At 37.9% G+C, this 22095-nt stretch overlaps 1 protein-coding gene across 1 annotated transcript in view; it reads right to left on the bottom strand.

Annotated features, from left to right (window-relative positions):
* Nucleotides 1–3861: 3861 nt before the first annotated feature.
* Nucleotides 3862–22095, bottom strand: part of KLHL18 (Kelch like family member 18) — an 83498-nt gene continuing 65264 nt past the window's right edge. Inside the window, exons 8-10 of the mRNA XM_053789677.2 lie at nucleotides 15855–16071; nucleotides 11793–11962; nucleotides 3862–8679 (exon numbers count right to left, since the gene is read on the bottom strand). Of these exons, the coding sequence (XP_053645652.1) occupies nucleotides 8469–8679; nucleotides 11793–11962; nucleotides 15855–16071 (598 nt within the window). The 3' untranslated portion in view covers nucleotides 3862–8468. The remainder of the gene's footprint in view (nucleotides 8680–11792; nucleotides 11963–15854; nucleotides 16072–22095) is intronic.

Here is a 22095-nt window from a genome sequence, read left to right on the forward strand (position 1 = left end):
AATCTACCATTTCTCAAAGATTTTATGCCTATTTTGAGCCACTTTTGATTATATACTGACCAAAATTTGCCCATTTCACTAGAATGTCTTCCAGTCTATCTATTGGCACGAAGAAACAGCCAATAAAACCACAAAAACCATCCTAGAAAATGCCCCTAAATTGTTATTTTCATTCAAACATAGGGTCATAAGTTATAGATGTTCCCATCATGGGACACATCCACAGTGTAGATGAATTTTCTTATGTGTAGGTCAACATTTGCTGCTCCTGGATAATCTGAAGGTGCTGTAACAAATGATAACTTACTAGTATGTCACAGACATACATCCTGTGGACATACTAACATGTAACAGGCAGCTTCGGTGCTAAAAGTGGAGTATGTGTGATTTTCCCTGCCATGTTTTTGGCCCAGTGTTCACATCAACCATTTTCACACACTTCTGCAGAAATAAGCAGGAACAACAAGGAATTTAGGATAGGATAACATTCTTTCTTGTCACTGTTTAACCTATTTTACACAAGAAGATTGCATCATAAAAGTTATGAATGCACGTCAGTTGATCACAGCCACAAAAAAATTCCTGCTATTTGAGGACCAGTATATCTACATCAACCATGTCCATAAACTTCTATAGCAACAAGCAAGAGGAACAAAGAACTTTAGGCTGGATGAAACTGTCACTCTCTAGTATATCTTAAAAAGAAAAAAATATGTAATGAAGTTATGATCATCACTTGTGCAACTGTTGTTGGTTTGAAGGGCCACTACAGCTGCACTGTACCAAGCCCTGCCCATTTTCTTTGTAAGGAGTACACACTACATTGAGTCCACAACTGAATTCCCTCAGGCCTTTGAAATGATACTGCCTACCAGATGTTTCTACAGGTATCTTACAAGGCTACAATCCATCTGCACACAGAAATACCATCATTCCTAGTCCTGCATATAGTTGTATATAAGAAAATCTTAGCTTAGTTTCACATAATTATTTTATGTATTTAATTTTTCATGTTTTGTTTCAGCTAGAAAATTTTCATGTTTTAAGTGTTTTATACTTAAATAAATTATTTTTGCATACTTTTTTTATGACTGATTATTCTTACATGTTATTGTTAATTTTTCTATTTTCTTTTCATAAGAAGGAAGGGTCCTTTCAAATACCCTTTGAGGATTGAAAGGGTGTCTATACCTTCACATGTCTCCTTCACTGACTGACTACTGGACATGGACAAATACCCAATGAATCAGATTAGTCCACTGTATTGAAAGACTAAAAGACATACTAAGAATAAATGAAGTACAATATTACAATACAGCACTGTACAATACAGCTGTATCTGTACCTGAAAAGAAAATTTACAGTATAGATGAGTTTACAGGTGTACAGTATTCCCATGTGGTCTAGTGGTCTAAGTCAGAATAGCTGTAAAGCTCCAGCAGTAATATCACACGTTTGGTGGCAGACTACACTATGTACTTAACAGTCAAGATCACAAGCTTCCTGACACCATCACTTGCTTTAGATACTTTAATAAAGTCAGGGAAACCACTGAAAATCCAGGGAAAACTGGAGACAAAACAATGGTATATGAGTACGTACAAGCACAGACAATAACAAACTGATGCAGTCTGAGTCACTGGCCTCACTGCCCAAGAATAATAAAAAATGAAAGCATCCAGGATGAACCCTGGACCAAACAAACTTGTTATTAACCCTTTGACTGTTTTGGTCGTAAATATATGTCTTACCTAGGTAGTAGGTTGGTAGACAGCAACTGCCCAGGGAGGTACTACCGCCCTGCCAAGTGAGTGTAAAACAAAAGCCTGTAATTGTTTTACATGATGGTAGGATTGCTGGTGTCTTTTGTCTGTCTCATAAACATGCAAGATTTCAGGTATGTCTTGCTACTTCTACTTACACTTAGGTCACACTACACATACATGTACAAGCATATACAGTGGACCCCCGCTTAACGATCACCTCCAAATGCGACCAATTATGTAAGTGTATTTATGTAACTGCGTGTGTACGTGTATGTTTGGGGGTCTGAAATGGACTAATCTACTTCACAATATTCCCGGTCAGTAATGGCACCTGAACATACTACTGGAATGAAAAAAGTTCGTTAACCGGGGGTCCACTGTATATATACACACCCCTCTGGGTTTTTTGCTATTTTCTTTCTAGTTCTTGTTCTTGTTTATTTCCTTTTCTCTCCATGGGGAAGTGGAACAGAATTCTTCCTCCGTAAGTCATGCGTGTCGTTAAGAGGCGACTGAAATGCCGAGAACAAGGGGCTAGTAACCCCTTCTCCTGTATATATTACTAAATTTGAAAGGAGAAACTTTCGTTTTTCCATTTGGGCCACCCCACCTCGGTGGGATACGGCCGGTGTGTTGAAAGAAAGAAGAAAGAAATATACGTCTTACGAGCCACCATGTTTGACGTATATATACTCATAAATTCTAGCGGCTTCAAATCAAGCAGGAGAAAGCTGGTAGGCCCACATGTGAGAGAATGGGTTTGTGTGGTCAGTGTGCACCATATAAAAAAAAATCCTGCAGCACGCAGTGCATAATTAGAAAAAAACTCCGACCGTTTTTTTTTTTAATTTAAACACCGATTTTGTGGTCTATTTTTGTATAGTATTTATGGTTGTATTCTCGTTTTCTTGATTTCATTTGATAGAATGGAAAACATATTATAGAAATAGAGGTGATTTTTATTGGTTTTACTATGAAAAGAACCATGAAATGGAGCTCAAAGTAGGGGAAATGTTTGATTTTTGCCGATGTTCAAAAGTAAAGAAATGATGTCGTTGTCCAATACATGTCCATCTAGCCATTCTAATATGCAGTCATGAATGGGTTGACATTATTTATACAATTATTACAATATTGCAGTAGTCTGTAGAACAGTAAATCTTCTATTTTTTGTTTGAATAAAAATTCAATATAGAAACCAAGAGTAATATCAGTAATTTTAGAGCCAGGAATGTCTGCATTGTTCATTCTGGACCCTATTTTGAAATTGGCATATTTTTTAATTTGCGTGAAACTGGCCAAATTGCAAATTTCTGACCACGTTATTAGGTAGTTAAAATCAGTAAATGGGCAGTTTCTTGTACTCAGTCGATAGAAAAAATGGAGTTCTAAAGAAATAGCTATGAGTTTGGCTGACTGGAACAATGGAATTAGCCGAAAATAGGGCTCAAAGTGGGCAAAATCGCCGATTTGTAAATATCGCCGAGGTCGCTAACTTCGCGAGAGTGTAATTCCGTAAGTTTTCCATCAAATTTCGTTTGTTTGGTGTCATTACCATTGGGAAAAGACATTTTTTTTTTTTTTCAAAAATTTTTCAACACCAGGAGACACCTCAGGATTTGGGGTTTCAACAGTCAAAGGGTTAATTGGACTTGGCCCACTATATTGACAGTAACATTATACTGTATATCAATGGACAGCAATGCAATATAGCAAATTTGGTCAGCTGCACTGCTATTTTTATTGGATATCCCGTTAGGCAGACATGTTGAGCCTTTGTCCGACCAGAATATTTTGTCCATTTTAGCCAATATCCACTTTATAGAGGCTTTATTGTATGCTTTCTTGGTTAGCTACCAAATTCATTCACACTTCGTGGATGTTTGTTTGTTTGGTAGAAACAGATGAAGAACCATAAATTTAATATTTATAAATTTCTTAAAGCTGAATTTCAGATTTTTCTCAGTATTTTACCAAATAAATCCCAGTTGACAATACTCACTAAAACATACCATAATTAACAAAGTAACATGTGAAAAATTGCATTTGTGACTATTTAAAATTAAGTCCTGAAATTATGGAAAATAAATTCACCTCAAAATACCAAATGTATTTAAAATATCATAAACTATGTACAATTCTGATATTTTCACTTGCTACTTTTCATTAGTGCTAATTGTTCACAGACTCCAAATTCTGAAATTAATTTTTCATACCTTACACAACCCTAGGATTTTACTTAAGGCTGGGCTTTCAAATAAGCTGAGGAGAATATCAGCTCCTAGCCTGTAAAACTGATCTGTGTAAAAAAATAGTCACACCAAACACTGTAAATCCAGGGAGAATTGGAGACTGAAAGACAAGTGTGTGTGTGTATGCAGACAATAAACTGGCATGAGTGGTCTGTGACTTAAAGAACAATGAAAATAGGCAGGTCCTGGATGGAAGTGGCTGATCTAGCCTGTGTGGGATAAATGTTAGAATCACTCTAATTCCAGACAAAATCTGGAATTAGAGACTCTTTTTCATTTTGTCCGATGATTCCAGGACAGCACAAGCTCACGCTACACCCGTCACACAATTATCCTCGCCAACTAGCTTACCATTCTGTATACCCAGACACCTACATACCATAACACTGATGGAATGGTAAGTTTATGTAAAGAGTCTTGAGCTACAGGTGCTGCAAAGAGAGGATAGGAATAGGGGAATGACAAAAAGGAGACAATCCAGTTGCTGCCTGCCCCCAACATATTAGTACCACACTGCACAGTGTACTCTACTGTGACTCTGTTCTGTTTAATTAACATATACAGTGTATATATTACTTAATATATATTACCAGGAAAAATGTATGGTAGGGTTATTAAAGAAAGAATTAGAGGCAAGACAGAACGTAGGATTGCGGATGAGCAAGGAGGTTTTAGAGTGGGTAGAAGACATGTAGATCAAGTGTTTACATTGAAGCATATGTGTGAACAGTATTTAGATAAAGGTAGGGAAGTTTTCATTGCATTTATGGATTTAGAAAAGGCATATGATAGAGTGGATAGGGGAGCAATGTGGCAGATGTTGCAAGTACTATATGAAATAGGCAGTAAGTTACTAAATGCTGTAAAGAGTTTTTATGAGGATAGTGAGGCTCAGGTTAGGGTGTGTAGAAGATAGGGAGACTACTTCCCGGTAAAAGTGGGTCTTAGACAGGGATGTGTAATGTCACCATGGTTGTTTAATATATTTAAAGATGGGGTTGTAAAAGAAGTAAATGTGCAGTGCAGTGCCTGCACTTTGAAGGAGGGGTGCTAATGTTGCAGTTTAAAAACTGTAGTGTAAAGCACCCTTCTGGCAAGACAGTGATGGAGTGAATGATGGTGAAAGTTTTTCTTTTTCGGCCCACCCTGCCTTGGTGGGAATCGGCCAGTGTGTTAATAATAAAAAAAAAAAATACTTTTTACTAATGATTATGTGCTTATGGGAGATTCTAAAGAAAAGTTGCAAAGGTTAGTGGATGAATTTTGGAGTGTGTGTAAAGGTAGAAAGTTGAAAGTCAACTTAGAAAAGAGTAAGGTGATGAGGGTATCAAATGATTTAGATAAAGAAAAACTGGATATCAAATTGGCAAGGAGGAGTATGGAAGAAGTGAATTTTTTCAGATATTTGGGAGTTGACGTGTCAGTGGATGGATGTATGAAGGATGAGGTTAACCACAGAATTGATGAAGGAAAAAAGATGAGTGGTGCATTGAGCTATATGTGGAGACAAAAAACATTATCTATGGAGGTAAAGAAGGGAATGTATGAAAGTATAGTGGTACCAACACTCTTATATGGGTGTGAAGCTTGGGTTGTAAATGCTGCAGCGAGGAGGCGGTGGAGATGTCCTGTCTAAGGGCAATGTGTGGTGTAAATATTATGAAGAAAATTCAGAGTGTGGAAATTAGGAGAAGGTGTGGAGTTAATAAAAGTACTAGTCAGTGGGCTGAAGAGCAGTTGTTGAGGTGGTTTGGTCATTTAGAGAACGAATCACAGTAGAATGACATGGAGAGCGTATAAATCTGTAGGGGAAGGAAGGCGGGATAGGGGTCGTTCTTGAAAAGGTTGGAGGGAGGGGATATAGGAGGTTTTGTGGGCAAGGGGCTTGGACTTCCAGCAAGCATGCATGGGCGTGTTAGATAGGAGTGAATGGAGACGAGTGGTATTTGGGACCTGGCGAGCTGTTGGAGTGTAAGCAGGGTAATATTTAGTGAAGGGATTCAGGGAAACCGGTTATTTTTATATAGCCAGACTTGAGTAATGGAAATGGGAAGTACAATGCCTGCACTTTAAAGGAGGGGTTTGGAATATTGGCAGTTTGGATGGATATGTTGTATATCTTTATACGTATATGCTTCTAAACTGTTGTGTTCTGGGCACCTCTGCATAAACAGTGATTATGTATGAGTGAGGAGAAAGTGTTGAATGATGATGAAAGTATTTTCTTTTGGGGGATTTTCTTTCTTTTTGGGTCACCCTGCCTCGGTGGGAGACGGCCAACTTGTTAAAAAAAAAAAAATTACTTGATGCTTAATACTATTTGTAAGTGACAAGGAAGAGTACAGAATGCAAAAGTACAGTATACCAACGATTTATCAGAAGTGTCCGATATTGTTACGCTTACAACAAAACAATCTCATCTCTATCCATCACAATCGTCATTCCCAGCCTTTCACTACTTTCTTCCCTTATCAGTCAGCTATATTGAGGATTAAATGTACTAGGTAAATATTCTTAAGTAAATATAAAACTTAAATTAGATATGGAATTTTGTGGATTGAGAATTCATCTCAGGTTATAATACAGGTGTCTATGGGGAAAATAGGATCTAAACAACTGACTTAGGAAGAATTTTCAGGTACACAATGAAGTAATAAGTGGGAGATGTGACCTACTGTATGTGGTAAGTTCCCCCCCCACCAAAAAAAAAATAATAATAAGCAAACCTCTGATAGGAAATTGTGCACCATACAAAACAGATGATGGGGACCGAGGAAAAAAAACGTGAAAAAGAGGAACGTGAGTTATGGTTCAATCATACATAGTTCCGAGTTGTGTGACAAGGGTTTACTGGCAAATTATTAAAGGCGTTGTTACCTTTAGTCTATATTCTCTCATAAGTGGACTATACAACCATTCCACATTCATACTGGTGTAAACATTTCCACTTTGTGACTACAGCCTGTTTCTACATGACTCTCATACTTCATTATTTTTACGCAGACATCATCCCGACATTCTCTTTTTTATTTGCACTGCTTAATACAAATCAGTTAGTGTACTACAGTATATCTGATTTACATTCTACACCTCCAAAGCTGTTTCCCTGAAAATACACAATTTAATTCTAAAACAACACTGACAGCTAAGCTTAAAGATATAGAAAAATCTAGTGCTACTTTCAAATGACAGACTTTAATTATAAAATAACAAAAACTCCCTTCAAAATACTACATAATTATAATATCTTACAACTCTGGTGTTACTTTTTATACACATTACTGCATCCCATTTCCTTATAGACCCATGTATCATTAGTAAAAATATGAGTGCTTAGCTTTATAAGTACTAAAGTGGAAAACATGGAAAATGTATTTACTAATTATTTACAATTCTCAATAAGGTTGCAACAGAAAGACATTTGCAGTATAATACAGATAAATAAACGTATTAGGAATTTTCACTTTGGAATCAATCTGGGCCAATATTTAAATAAAGGCTACTTTTAACAACAAATCCACAAAACAGAGATAAATCTGTGGGTTTGTTGTTAATTGTTCCAGCCATGGTGTTTTGATTGATTCTGTTCAATTCTAGTTTGTTCATATTTGAAGGTATACTCTTCAAATCACTTATGGGTAATTTTTATACACAGAATAATGCGTTAACATTGATTTTCATTAGCACCATCAATCATAGAACTTAAATAATAAAATGAATTGAGATAATACAATGCACCAAACTATTAATCTCTTAGTGCCTTATATTACATCAGTATTACAAAAATACAGCTGTTTTTATATCATGAGAAGATATTTTAATATAGATGATCTCAATTTGTTATGGATGCAATAAATCCCTAATTACAGCTCTTAAGAATGTATGAGTATTAATAATTAATTATAGCACAAGTGAAAATAAACCTATCAGTGCAAAAATATCACTTGTTTTCTGTTACTAGTGAATTTGCAGAAAAAACAAAAACAAAGCTAAAAAATAAAATATGGTGCAAAAAGTTGTTCTAAATAAATACTGTTAGTTTCTCTGAAGAAAGAGGTACAACTTAAGAAGTATACAGTAGTCCCCCCATATCCATGGGGGATACCTTCCAAGATCTACCATGGATATCCAAAACTGTTCATAGTAGCGAGCCCTATATACAAGCCATTTTTTGTTTACGTACATACCTATGATAAAGTTTAACTGATGTTATGCACAATAAGTCATGAATTAGCGCTTTTTCACTGATGGGCAGCACTTCACGGCTTCTCTTAGGCTTTGAAGAGCTGCCAGCATCACTACTTTCGCACTTCAAGGCCATAATTAAGCAAAATTAAGGGTTATTTTCGGGCTAGGCTAAACTATGAATACGTAAGTGAAACCGCAGAAACTGAATCCACGGATATGGGGGTTCTACTGTACTTTAACCCTGTCACATGTAACTCACTACTCAGGGAAGTGGGATGACACCTACCCCAACTCCACCCTCATGTGCACACATGGATGTGATGAACTCCCACTGATCTTGTTCAGGATTGTACACTTCAACTGTGGACAGGTTAGAAACCCCATCATAACCCCCAATCGCATATAAGCGACCCATGTTCGCTACTAGTGCTACTCGACTACGTGTTACACTCATAGGGGCAATGAATGACCATCTGGAAAGAGACAATTATCACAATCAACACATGGCTTAGTAGCAGTGCACATGGCTTTCTATAATGGCTAATACAATAAACCTGGAAATAAAACAGGTTAAAAATGTGAATGAATGCTGTCAGTAAATGAAAGGAAAGACATACAGATTGACAGACACATACACAGAGGCAGAGACTGACAGACAGATGCAGAGACAGACACATACAGGCAGATACAGATACAGACAGACACAGATACAGACAAAGAGAGAGACATAGACAGGCATGAACACACAAGCACACAAACTATATCTTTAATACAAGGTTTACAGGTTACTGAAAAATAAACATTTATTAGCCCCTGAACTGTAAACAGTATTTTAAAAAATAAACTAATCTTTTCTTGTACAATTAGAGCATCAAAACACTTCTATTATTAATACCAGAATCAACAATTTCTGACTTTCAGTTTTATTCATCGTTTCTCTCACCATCCCCACAATCAATCACTATTGTATAACTGACAACCATATTCATGTATGCAGAAAAGTTCTTAGAAGTGCATGAAGCTGAGGAGACAGTTATATCTCACACTAAATGATTTGTAAAAAGGACAGTATGGCATAGTCAAAACTGAGATAATGTATCGCTTGGAAACCAAGTTTTTTCAATTCAACAACCTTCCCTCCCATTAGATGGCTTCTACTTTCACTCTTACAGATTCCTTAGTTCTGTGGAATTCATCAAAATTGTCTTTACCAAAATTGTCTTTACCATAATTTACCATAATTGCACCACTGTCTCTCTCTGATATCAATATCTCTAAGAATATAGTATGTAGTACCCTGATTTCACACATTAGAAGAATTTTTAATGAGGATTATTAAAAATTTCCTACACTACTGAATTTTTTAGGTGAACATTTTGAATAGCACTGCAACCAAATCACACAATGCAAAACTGTGCTGTAATATCTTTGTGCAGCCTGAGAGATGTATCCCTGTATCCTACAGCCCCAAGCTAAAGTACTTCAAGGTAAGCAAAGTGCACAGTAGCTGTACCTCAATCTCATCAAGTGACAGATGAGCAGCAGTTCAACTCCTTGGAGAGACCCAGGAGCTATAACAGAACCGTGCCAAGAGGTCCAACAGCTAGAGACCAACATCTTCAAGAGGCCCATGGGTTTTAGCTCAACTAACTCAATAAGGCAAGCACTCTCAAAAGGCCCTACTCTGTAGATCAATACCATCAAGAGGTGCAAGAGTGATAGTCCAACACTTAAATAGACCCAGGAGCTGGAATTCAACAAAGTCAAACCACTGAAAATACACAATAAATCAAACAAAACGAGGTTTGCAATATCTGTTAAGCTTTTGCTACAATACACAGGACACTGTCAAGGCAAGTAGACAATGGTCGTCAGGAATGTCAGCCTGGCTGTCATATTCTTGAAACCAAAAGGATGATCTTTTAAAATTGCACCAGTTTGTCTGCTATGCCAGGGAATATGCTGGGGCATAACATTGTAAAACATAATAATTAAAGTTTTGAATTAAGCTCAACTGAATTTGTTGTAATAAGATAAAAATTTATATTCTCCTAAATGCCTAATGACAATTATGTTCAAAATATGATGGCATGACATTCTGCTAAATTTTTGAGCCCCTTTTTATGTGTGCTCCAGAAGTGAAAGATGCCACCAAATTTTTTAATTAAATTGAAAAACTAGTACCTAAAATGGCCAATAAGAAAACAAACCTCCTACTAAGTAAGGTATATCGGTATTTTAAATTTGAGGCCTACCAGAAAAGGCATTCTCAGTTACTGCACGGAAATCAATAACCTAATCTTACATAACCCAATAATACTGTGAATTTTCCTTAATGCAAAATACACCAGTATTGCAAATTTGAAGTTGATCAGAAAAGTCATTTTCAAGTTATTGCACATAAATCAATAACTCTATTTTTTTTTATTTATTTACAAATTTGAACCTCTACATCCCAAAACTTTCCTGAATGTTATCTCGGGTTAGATACATAAGAATTTTAAATTTGAAGTTGCTCAAGAGGCATACTCAATTCTTTTTTTTAACATGCTGCCAGTCTCCCACCAAAGCAGGGTGACCTGAAAAAGAAGAAACACTTTTTTCTTCTTTTTTACATTTAGTAATTTACACAGAAGGGGTTACTGACCCCTTGCTCCTAGCATTTTAGTCGCCTCTTACAACATGCATGGCTTACAGAGGAAGGATTTTTCTCCAATTCCCTGTGGAGGATATACTCAAGTTATTTATTTTATTTTTTATTTTATTAACACATCGGCTGATTACCACCAAGGCAAGGTGGCCCAAAAATAAGCTTTCATCATCATTCACTCCATCACTGTCTTGCCAGAGGCATGCTTACACTACAGTTATAACACTGTAACATTAACACCCCTCCTTCAGAGTGCAGACACTGTACATCCCATCTCCAGGACTCAAGTCTGGCTTGCTGGATACGTATCTAATTATTATACATTAAGCTAACTGGCACCAACAGAGTTCAATAATTTGAATCTTCCTTTATGCAGGATCCACCAGTAATAAAAGATTGAGGCCAATCAGGAAAGTCAGTAGTGCTAAGAGTTTGAAGCCCATCAGACAAGTCATTCTCAAGTTATCACACCAATAATCACAAAGGAAGGACAAAATCTAACCACCACTACAGGTATCCCCCTTTTGGAGGATACCTAATGAAACTGTACTGCTTAAGTGTTGTTAGGTACAAGGACACACATGCAATTAATATTCTCTCCAGGAGCTTTGTTAAGCTCCAGGCAAAACATTACCATAATAAAATGTCACATTAGTTGCGTGTGTCCTTTTACCTAACATCTTGTCAGTTATTCTACCATTATTACTGCTTTAGAGTTATTGATGCCTCCTCTATAAACAGTATGTGACAGTGAAATATATACAACACTTCAGTTTCAGTATAAAATAAATTTCCTGCTGCTAAAGTTTCTGACAATTGAAAGTGAGAATATGATTTTTTATCTTCAGTACTTGTGAACTCTTTTTGCAGATGCAAAAACTGATGTAATATGAGATATGGTAATCACAGTAGAAAAGAAGTATCTGAATAGCTTACCTACTGGTGATAGGATCATAAACTTCTACTGTCCTCAAAAAGGTCGAGCCATCATAGCCCCCACATACATACAACTTCCCATCCAGCGTAGCTGCACCAAGACGACATCGCTTGCTCAGCATCGGAGTAACGGGAGTCCACTGACCCGTTGTTGGATCGTATCGCTCCACCTAACAAACAGATATAAAAAACATTAAGTCATATTTACAAGTCATGTAGAAACAAACACACAAAATATACCATACCCCCGGCCAGGATTGAACCCGCGGTCATAGAGTCTCAAAACTCCAGCCCGTCGCGTTAGCCACTAGACCAGCTAGCCACAATAAGATTCATCCAACTAGGTATATTTCTACACCATGTTGACGGCACTGAAGGGACTTGAGCTAGAGTTCGTCACGGCCACGCTAGCTGGAGATTCGTCTGTAAAAACTTGCATTTGTGGTCACAGTGGTGCCTGTGCTAACTTTCCTATGGTGTAGAAATATACCTAGTTGGATGAATCTTATTGTGGCTAGCTGGTCTAGTGGCTAACGCGACGGGCTGGAGTTTTGAGACTCTATGACCGCGGGTTCAATCCCGGCCGGGAGTATGGTTTGTTTGCAATCGTGTCATTACGATTTCTTAAGACACAAAATATACTTTAATAAACTGAATTCCAACAGAGTAGATCCCTTGATTACTATGTTAACACATTCCTGAAGGTTTCTCACAAGTCGACTGTTTAGAATTCAGAATCTGTTTTCCACTTCATGGCTATTTTAATCGGACATGTTGAGCCTTTGTCCAGCCAGATTTTTTGTCCATTTTAACCAACATTCACTTTATGTGGAACTGTTTCATCAAACTTTTTCTGTATATACATATGGAAGAAATTACAATAATTGTGACTGCACATACATAAAAATACCACAATGAAATGCCGGGAACAAAGGGCTAGTAACCCCTTCTCCTGTATAAATTACTAAATTTAAAAAGAGAAACTTTTGGTTTTCTTTTTGGGCCACCCTGCCTTGGTGGGATATGGCCGGTTTGTTGAAAAAAAAAACAAAAAAAAAACAATGAAAATAGGAAAAACACATGAGAACTTTCATTTGCTTACACACACATCCTCAGGTGTTTTTCCTATTTTCACTGTAATAAGAATAATAATAAAAATAATCTTTACATCTACAAGTACACATACAAAATCGGATGACTTGGAGAGTGCATAAATTTACAGTGGAGAAGAGGAAGGGTAGAAGTATTCCTAGGAAAGAATGGTAGGAGGGGGTAAAGGAGGTTTTGTGTGCAAGGGGCTTAGACATAGCAGGCATAAGTGGACATGTTAGATAGGAGTGAGTGGAGACAAATGGTTTTTGAAACTTGACGAGCTATTGGAGTGTGAGCTGGGTAATATTTGTGAAGGGATTCAGGGAAATTGGTTACCTGGACTTGAGTCCTGGAGGTGGGAAGTATAGTGCCTCAACTCTAAAGGAGGGGCCTGGGAAATTTGCTGTTTAGAATGACATCTAAACTGTTGTATCTGCCCACCTTTGGCAAGACAGTGATAGTTTGAGTGATGATAAAAGTTTCTTTTTTTGGGTCGGTCACCCTGCCTCGGTGGGAGACGGCCAGCATGTTAAAAAAAAAAATCTGTTTGAGCCCTCTTATAAAGCAACACCCCGTAATACAATTTTGCATGTCATTATAAACAGGACCAAAGGAGCAAATTACCACATAGGGTCACATGCTGGATGACAACACAGAATAATGTTGGTAACTATCAATTCTTAATAACTGGTGAATGGAAACAAACACTGGTAATCCTTTAACCATTGTTTGTTTGTTTGTTTAATGGCCTGGAGAATGTCAAGACAATAACTGCTGAAGGATCGAAGCATCACATAATCTGGCTCAAATAAAGGCATTAAGCTTCAGAGTAGATTAACCCTTAAACTGTCCAAGCAGATCTATGTTCACATGCATAGTGCTCCAAAAGTAGATCTACGTTTTTTTTTACATATTTTCAAATATGTAGAGATTGGTGGATGAATTTGGTAGGGTGTGCAAAAGAAGAAAATTAAAGGTGAATACAGGAAAGAGTAAGGTTATGAGGATAACAAAAAGATTAGGTGATGAAAGATTGAATATCAGATTGGAGGGAGAGAGTATGGAGGAGGTGAATGTATTCAGATATTTGGGAGTGGACATGTCAGCAGATGGGTCTATGAAAGATGAGGTGAATCATAGAATTGATGAGGGAAAAAGAGTGAGTGGTGCACTTAGGAGTCTGTGGAGACAAAGAACTTTGTCCTTGGAGGCAAAGAGGGGAATGTATGAGAGTATAGTTTTACCAACGCTCTTATATGGGTGTGAAGCATGGGTGATGAATGTTGCAGCGAGGAGAAGGCTGGAGGCAGTGGAGATGTCATGTCTGAGGGCAATGTGTGGTGTGAATATAATGCAGAGAATTCGTAGTTTGGAAGTTAGGAGGAGGTGCGGGATTACCAAAACTGTTGTCCACAGGGCTGAGGAAGGGTTGTTGAGGTGGTTCGGACATGTAGAGAGAATGGAGCGAAACAGAATGACTTCAAGAGTGTATCAGTCTGTAGTGGAAGGAAGGCGGGGTAGGGGTCGGCCTAGGAAAGGTTGGAGGGAGGGGGTAAAGGAGGTTTTGTGTGCGAGGGGCTTGGACTTCCAGCAGGCATGCGTGAGCGTGTTTGATAGGAGTGAATGGAGACAAATGGTTTTTAATACTTGACGTGCTGTTGGAGTGTGAGCAAAGTAACATTTATGAAGGGATTCAGGGAAACCGGCAGGCCGGACTTGAGTCCTGGAGATGGGAAGTACAGTGCCTGCACTCTGAAGGAGGGGTGTTAATGTTGCAGTTTAAAAACTGTAGTGTAAAGCACCCTTCTGGCAAGACAGTGGTGGAGTGAATGATGGTGAAAGTTTTTCTTTTTCGGGCCACCCTGCCTTGGTGGGAATCGGCCGCGGGGGCGTTGACCCCCGGAACTCTCTCCAGGTAATAACAAAAAAAAAAATGTAGATCAAAGTTTTTTTTACATGTTTTCAAATGTAAAAAAAGAAAAGAAGATCTACTTTTTTTAAATACTTTCAAATGTTGAAAAAAAAATGTAGATCTATGTTTGGACAGTTTAAGGGTTAATACATACAAAAAGGTACTTACTCTGAACTAGTAAATGTGGCTGGCACCCTCGACCTCTGTGACAAGTATACACCTTCTCTTTCATGTTTTGTACACTCAAAAATTGAACTGCTTATTTCTTGCAACATCAGTTTCATTCAATACAGTATCAGTTTAGAGATAAATGGTAAGAAAAACACAATTGCAGAGGAGAACTTTACCAAGACATTTCTTCTGTGGAATGATCTTCAGTTGATGTACATGGATACACAACAACCACTAACCTGACTATACTTTTATAAATTTGCTTGTTGTGCATCCCTGTATACTGAGTGAAGAAGCCTGTTCCACATGTGAAACATCTCAATGAAGTTCCTCTCTGTAATTCTGTCTTTTCACTACAATATAAGTTAGGCAGACTAAGACATATATTGTAAAATAAACTTGTACTGGGATAATGTTTCACTATGAAGAGTTTCATCACATCATCATGACTTGATAAGCTCTACACTGAGCAAAATGTCCCAGTTAAAGTTTATTCTGAACTCTGTCTCTGTCTGTGTGCTTGTTGATAGTATGCCATGTCAGCCACAGTGTAAGTTTTCACCCACTAAAGTGAAACTGCCACTAACAATAATAAACCCTGCACTTTTTAACAGCAAAATGGGGAAGACATATATTCCTATCTAAAAGAAAAGAGAACCTGAGCATTTGACTCCTCATTGGCACGAACAAACACCAATGAGTGAGCTCAGCTGGTCGGGTGCAAGGCCAAGAGAAACTAGACAGCAACAATTTTGGCATATCATATTAAACCTATACCAGTATGGAGCAGTAATGTTCTCACAGTGGGACACTGCTTTACACAAGAATTTCAAGACATGACATAAACCCTTATAAAAAATTCATTTTACAGAGCTAGTTATATTTACCGAATCAAATATAGAAAGGCCATCATGACCTCCAATAGCATATACGTGGCCGTCAAAAGCAACTACTCCTGCTGCACTTCGATGCTTGGTCATTGATGTGACCATGACCCATTTGTTTGTTTCACTGTTGTAGCACTCCACTGTGTTGAGAGATGCGACCCCATCATAGCCTCCACACACATATAAGTGATCATTTAGAACTGCAGCACCAACAGCACTGGAAATGAAGGTGTTCCATAAAAATAACTAACATATGTATTCAGTATGGCAAAAATTACAAATTCCATCACTATGCTGGTTGACAATGGTGTATTAATGATCCATTGACAAATGTGGAGTCATGTGATCAACAAAACTAAACAAGATGAGAATTACATTGTGAAAATAAATAATATGCAGAAATGATGAAATCTGTCAGCCTGAGCTCTGAGACTTCAGTAAGGTAATAAAAATACAGTTAAATATTCCACTGTCTTCAGTAGCTATAGAAGCTTCAAAGGTTTTGTTTAACATGGCTGGATCTTCTACGTTACTACTTAGGAATTACCAGCTTAGGGCTGTCTGTCTCCCAAACATGAGAAAGAAATTGATAAGGATTTCACCAGAGAAGGGAATGAGTGACCCTAGTGTTTGTATTCAATCAATATTTAGTTGTAGCTACAGTTGGAGTAAGAGGTAGATGGGACAAGAGGAAAATGGCAACAAGTAAGAGAGAGGTGAAAGTGTATAAACTAAGGGAGGAGGAAGTTCGGGTGAGATATAAGCAACTATTGGCAGAAAGGTGGGCTAGTGCAAGTATGAGTAGTGTGGGAGGGGGGGGTTGAAGAGGGTTGGAATAGTTTTAAAAATGCAGTATTAGAATGTGGGGCAGAAGTTTGTGGCTATAGGAGGGTGGGTGCAGGAGGAAAGAGGAGTGATTGGTGGAATGATGAAGTAAAGGGTGTGATAAAAGAGAAAAAGGTACCTTATGAGAGGTTTTTACAAAGCAGAAGTGTTATAAGAAGAGCAGAGTATATGGAGAGTAAAAGAAAGGTGAAGAGAGTGGTGAGAGAGTGCAAAAGGAGAGCAGATGATAGAGTGGGAGAGGCACTGTCAAGAAATTTTGATGAAAATAAGAAAAAATTTTGGAGTTAACCAAGTTAAGAAAGCCTAGGGAATGAATGGATTTGTCAGCTAAAAACAGAATAGGGGAGTTAGTAGATGGGGAGATGGAGGTATTGAGTAGATGGCGGGAATATTTTGAGGAACTTTTAAATGTCAATAAAGAAAGGGAGGCGGAAATTTCATGCATTGGCCAGAGAGGTATACCATCTTTTAGGAGTGAAGAAGAGCAGGATGTGAGTGTGGGGGGAGGTGCATGAGGCATTATGTAGAATGAAAGGGGGTAAAGCAGCTGGAACTGATGGGATTATGACAGAAATATTAAAAGCAGGAGGGGATATAGTGTTAGAGTGGTTGGTATTTTTGTTTAATAAATGTATGACGGAGGGGAAGGTATCTAGGGATTGGCAGAGAGCATGTATAGTTCCTTTAGATAAAGGGAAGGGGGACAAAGATTGTAAAAATTATAGAGGAATTAGTTTACTGAGTATACCAGGAAAAGTGTACGGTAGGGTTATTATTGAAAGAATTAGAGGTAAGACAGAATGTAGGACTGCGGATAAGCAAGGAGGTTTTAGAGTGGGTAGGGGATGTGTAGATCAAGTGTTTACATTGAAGCATATATGCGAACAGTATTTAGATAACGGTAGAGAAGTTTTCGTTGCATTTATGGATTTAGAAAAGGCATATGACAGAGTGGATTGGGGAGCAATGTGGCAGATACTGCAAGTGTATGGAATAGGTAGTAAGTTACTAAATGCTGTAAAGAGTTTTTATGAGGATAGTGAGACTCAGGTTAGGGTGTGTAGAAGAGAGAGAGACTACTTCCCAGTAAAAGTAGGTCTTAGACAGGGATGTGTAATGTCACCATGGTTGTTTAATATATTTATAGATGGGGTTGTAAAAGAAGTAAATGCTAGAGTGTTGGGGAGAGGGGTGGGATTAAATTATGGGGAATCAAATACAAAATGGGAATTGACACAGTTACTTTTTGCTGACGATACTGTGCTTATGGGAGATTCTAAAGAAAAACTGCAAAAGTTAGTGGACGAGTTTGGGAGTGTGTGTAATGGTAGAGAGTTGAAAGTCAACATAGAAAAGAGTAAGGTGATGAGGGTATCAAATGATTTACATAAAGAAAAATTGAATATCAAATTGGAGAGAAGGAGTATGGAAGAAGTGAACGTTTTCAGATATTTGGGAGTTGACGTGTCAGCGGATGGATTTATAAGGGATGAGGTTAACCATAGAATTGATGAAGAAAAAAAGGTGGGTGGTGTGTTGAGGTATATGTGGAGACAAAAAAAACATTATCTATGGAGGCAAAGAAGGGAATGTATGAAAGTATAGTGGTACCAACACTCTTATATGGGTGTGAAGCTTGGATTGTAAATGCTGCAGTGAGGGGATGGTTGGAGGCAGTGGAGATGTCCTGTCTAAGGGCAATGTGTGGTGTAAATATTATGAAGAAAATTCGGAGTGTGGAAATTAGGAGGTGTGGAGTTAAAAAAAGTATTAGTCAGAGGGTTGAAGAGGGGTTGTTGAGGTGATTTGGTCATTTAGAGAAAGTGGATCAAAGTAGAATGACATGGAGAGTGTTTAAATCTGCAGGGGAAGGAAGGCGGGGTAGGGGTCGTCCTCGAAAAGGTTGGAGGGAGGGGGTAAAGGAGGCTTTGTGGGCGAGGGGCTTGGACTTCCAGCAAGCGTGCGTAAGCATGTTAGATAGGAGTGAATGGAGACGAATGATATTTGGGACCTAACGAGGTGTTGGAGTGTGAGCAGGGTAATATTTAGTGAAGGGATTCAGGGAAACCGGTTATTTTTATATAGCTGGACTTGAGACCTGGAAATGGGAGGTACAATGCCTGCACTTTAAAGGAGGGGTTTGGGATATTGGCAATTTGGAGGGATATGTTGTGTATCTTTATACCTATATGCTTCTAAACTGTTGTATTCTGAGCACCTCTGCAAAAACAGTGATTATGTATGAGTGAGGTGAAAGTGTTGAATGATGATGAAAGTATTTTCTTTTTGGGGATTTTTTCTTTCTTTTTGGGTCACCCTGTCTCGGTGGGAGTCGGCTGACTTGTTAAAAAAAAAAAAATGAGAAATGGAATATAGAGCTTCTTGGTGCATTTATGGATTAAGGAAAAAAAGAATATAACAGTGTGGACAAAGGAGAAACATGACAGTTGTAGCAAATGTATAAAATAGGTGATAGGTTATTAAACAAATATGCCACAAACATCAAAACTATATCGTCATCTACTTTAACATTTGTATCCTGCTACTTTTTATACTTTCAACCTATCCACCTCCTCCATACACATCTCTGGCTCTTCTCTCCTAGAAAATCTTATACCTCCTTGCCTCATTCACAAAATCCCTTTCCTTAACATTTAACCCTTAAACTGTCCAAATGTAGATCTATGTTCACGTGAGTAGCGCTCCGACCTTTATTTTTCCATTTGAAAGCATGTAAAAAAAACATAAGATCTACTTTCGGAGCACTACGCACGTGAACGTAGATCTACGTTTGGACAGTTTAAGGGTTAATCATGCCTTAACCCTTTCAGGGTCCATCCCGTAGATCTACGGCTTTGCGTTCAGTGTCCAAACCGTAGATCTACGTCATGAGCTCAGCTCACTCTGATAAACTGTGAGTGGTACACTTGGGCCTAGATATGAGAGAATACATCTATGTGGTATGTGTGCACCACATAAAACAAATCCTGCAGCACACTGTGTATAATGAGAGAAAAAAACTGAAACCAAGATTTTCGATTAAAACAGCAACTTTGCAGTGTTTTTTCGTATGTTTTTTATAGTTGTATTTGCAATTTCTTGGTCTCATTTGATAGAATGGAGGACATATTACAGAAATAGAGATGATTTTGATTGGTTTTAGCACCGGAAATGGCTTGAAACTGAGCTCAAAGTAGCAGAAATGTTAAATTTTTGTCGATGTTCAAGAGTAAACAAACGACCTCACACGTCTAATACACGCCAGCTGGTGGATCTAATACACATTCACAAATGTGGTGATGATATTTATACAATTATTACAATATTGCATAACAGTAAATCTTCTATTTTTTGGTGTGAATAAAAATTCATTATGTAAATAAAAAATAAAAATGGGATTTATTTGTAAAGCCTCAAAACATAACTAATGAACCGAGGAAATGTTAGTTTAGTGCCAGGAATGCCTACATTGTTTATTCTGGATGCTATTTTGAAATTGGAATATTTTGAACTTTGTGTTAAATTGGCCAAATTACCAATTTCCGATCACTTTATTTTGTAGTTGAAACAGTTGACTTGGTGATTTCTTGTGCTCAATCGATAGAATAGAAGTAATACTAGTAAAATAGCTAAGAATTTGGTCGACTGGAATGATATAATTGGCCTAAAATGGAAGTCAAAGTCGGCAAAATCGCAGATTCGTAAATATCGCTGACACATCAAAATTCGCGAGAGCATAATTTCGTCAATTTTCCATCAAATTTCGTACTTTTTGTTTTATTACCTTCGCAAAAAGATTCTCTACCATTTCATAAGAAAAAATAACAAATTTTTTGGGGGGAAAATTCTTGGACACTGGGGCACCACTTCAGATTTGGGCCTTGGACCCTGAAAAGGTTAATATTCAGTTTTTTAATGCACAATAAACTTGATATAATGGACTAATGGGAGGACTGTCTGGGTGTCCGTTAAATCTGAATATTAAAAAAAGCAGCAAAGCATGCACTGAAGTACTCTAATGTACACCTAATATAACACTATACACAAATATATTGCAATAAACATTCAAAATGAATGAGTTAAAAGAACACTTTACCCAATGGATTTTTGCCCATAATTTTATAAGTCTGCTATATCATGGTCTGTTACACTGATTGTTTACTTTATCTCCACCTCTCCTAACAATACTACTTTTATTCTTAGCCTCCAAGTGAAGCATTCCATCCAAGAAACATCTGTTTTTTGTTTTTAAAGCATCAGCTGTCTCCCACCGAGGCAGGGTGACCCAATGTAAGGTAAAAGGATACAAGTGCAACTAATGTTTCGCTCTCCAGGAGCTTTGTCAAGCCATTACAAACAGTACATGGACACAGAGGGTATGTATAGGCTCAGAGTGAGGTGCAATACTAGTGGTAGTAGTAGTAGTAGTGATATAAGTTGTAGTAGTAGCAGTAGTAGTAATACAACATGTTAGAACAATTAACTCGCACATGAGTAAAAGGATATAAAAGCTATTACCTGGGTAACATAAAAATAGGTTAGACAAATGTTTCTATTGGAAGCTGGTGTGAATTAATTGTTCTAACATATTGTATTACTACTACTACAACTTATATCACTACTACTACTACCACTAGTATTGCACCTCACTCGGAGCCTATATATACCCTCTGTGTCCATGTACTGTTTGTAACGGCTTGACAAAGCTCCTGGAGAGCGAAACGGTGCCACAATAAAAATGTCACATTAGTTGCACTTGTGTCCTTTTACTTTACATTTTTTTTTTTTCAACAAGTCGGCCGTCTCCCACCGAGGCAGGGTGACCCAAAAAAGAAAGAAAATACCCCCCCAAAAAAACACTTTCATCATCATTCAACACTTTCACCACACTCACACACTATCACTGTTTTTGCAGAGGTGCTCAGAACACAACAGTTTAGAAGCATATACGTACAAAGATACACAACATATCCCTCCAAACCGCCAATATCCCAAACCCCTCCTTTAAAGTGCAGGCATTGTACTTCCCATTTCCAGGACTCAAGTCCGACTATATGAAAATAACCGTTTTCCCCGAATCCCGTCACTAAACATTACCCTGCTCACACTCCAACAGATCGTCAGGTCCCAAGTATCATTCGTCTCCATTCACTCCTATCTAATACACTCATGCACGCTTGATGGAAGTCCAAGCCCCTTGCCCACAAAACCTCCTTTACCCCCTCTTTCGAACCCTTTCGAGGACGACCCCTACCCCTCCTTCCTTCCCCTATAGATTTATATGCTTTCCATGTCATTCTACTTTGATCCATTCTCTCTAAATGACCAAACCACCTCAACAACCCCTCTTCTGCCCTCTGACTAATGCTTTTATTAACTCCACACCTTCTCCTAA

This window comes from Cherax quadricarinatus, chromosome 68, assembly GCF_038502225.1.
Source record: "Cherax quadricarinatus isolate ZL_2023a chromosome 68, ASM3850222v1, whole genome shotgun sequence".
Classification (NCBI taxonomy): domain Eukaryota; kingdom Metazoa; phylum Arthropoda; class Malacostraca; order Decapoda; family Parastacidae; genus Cherax; species Cherax quadricarinatus.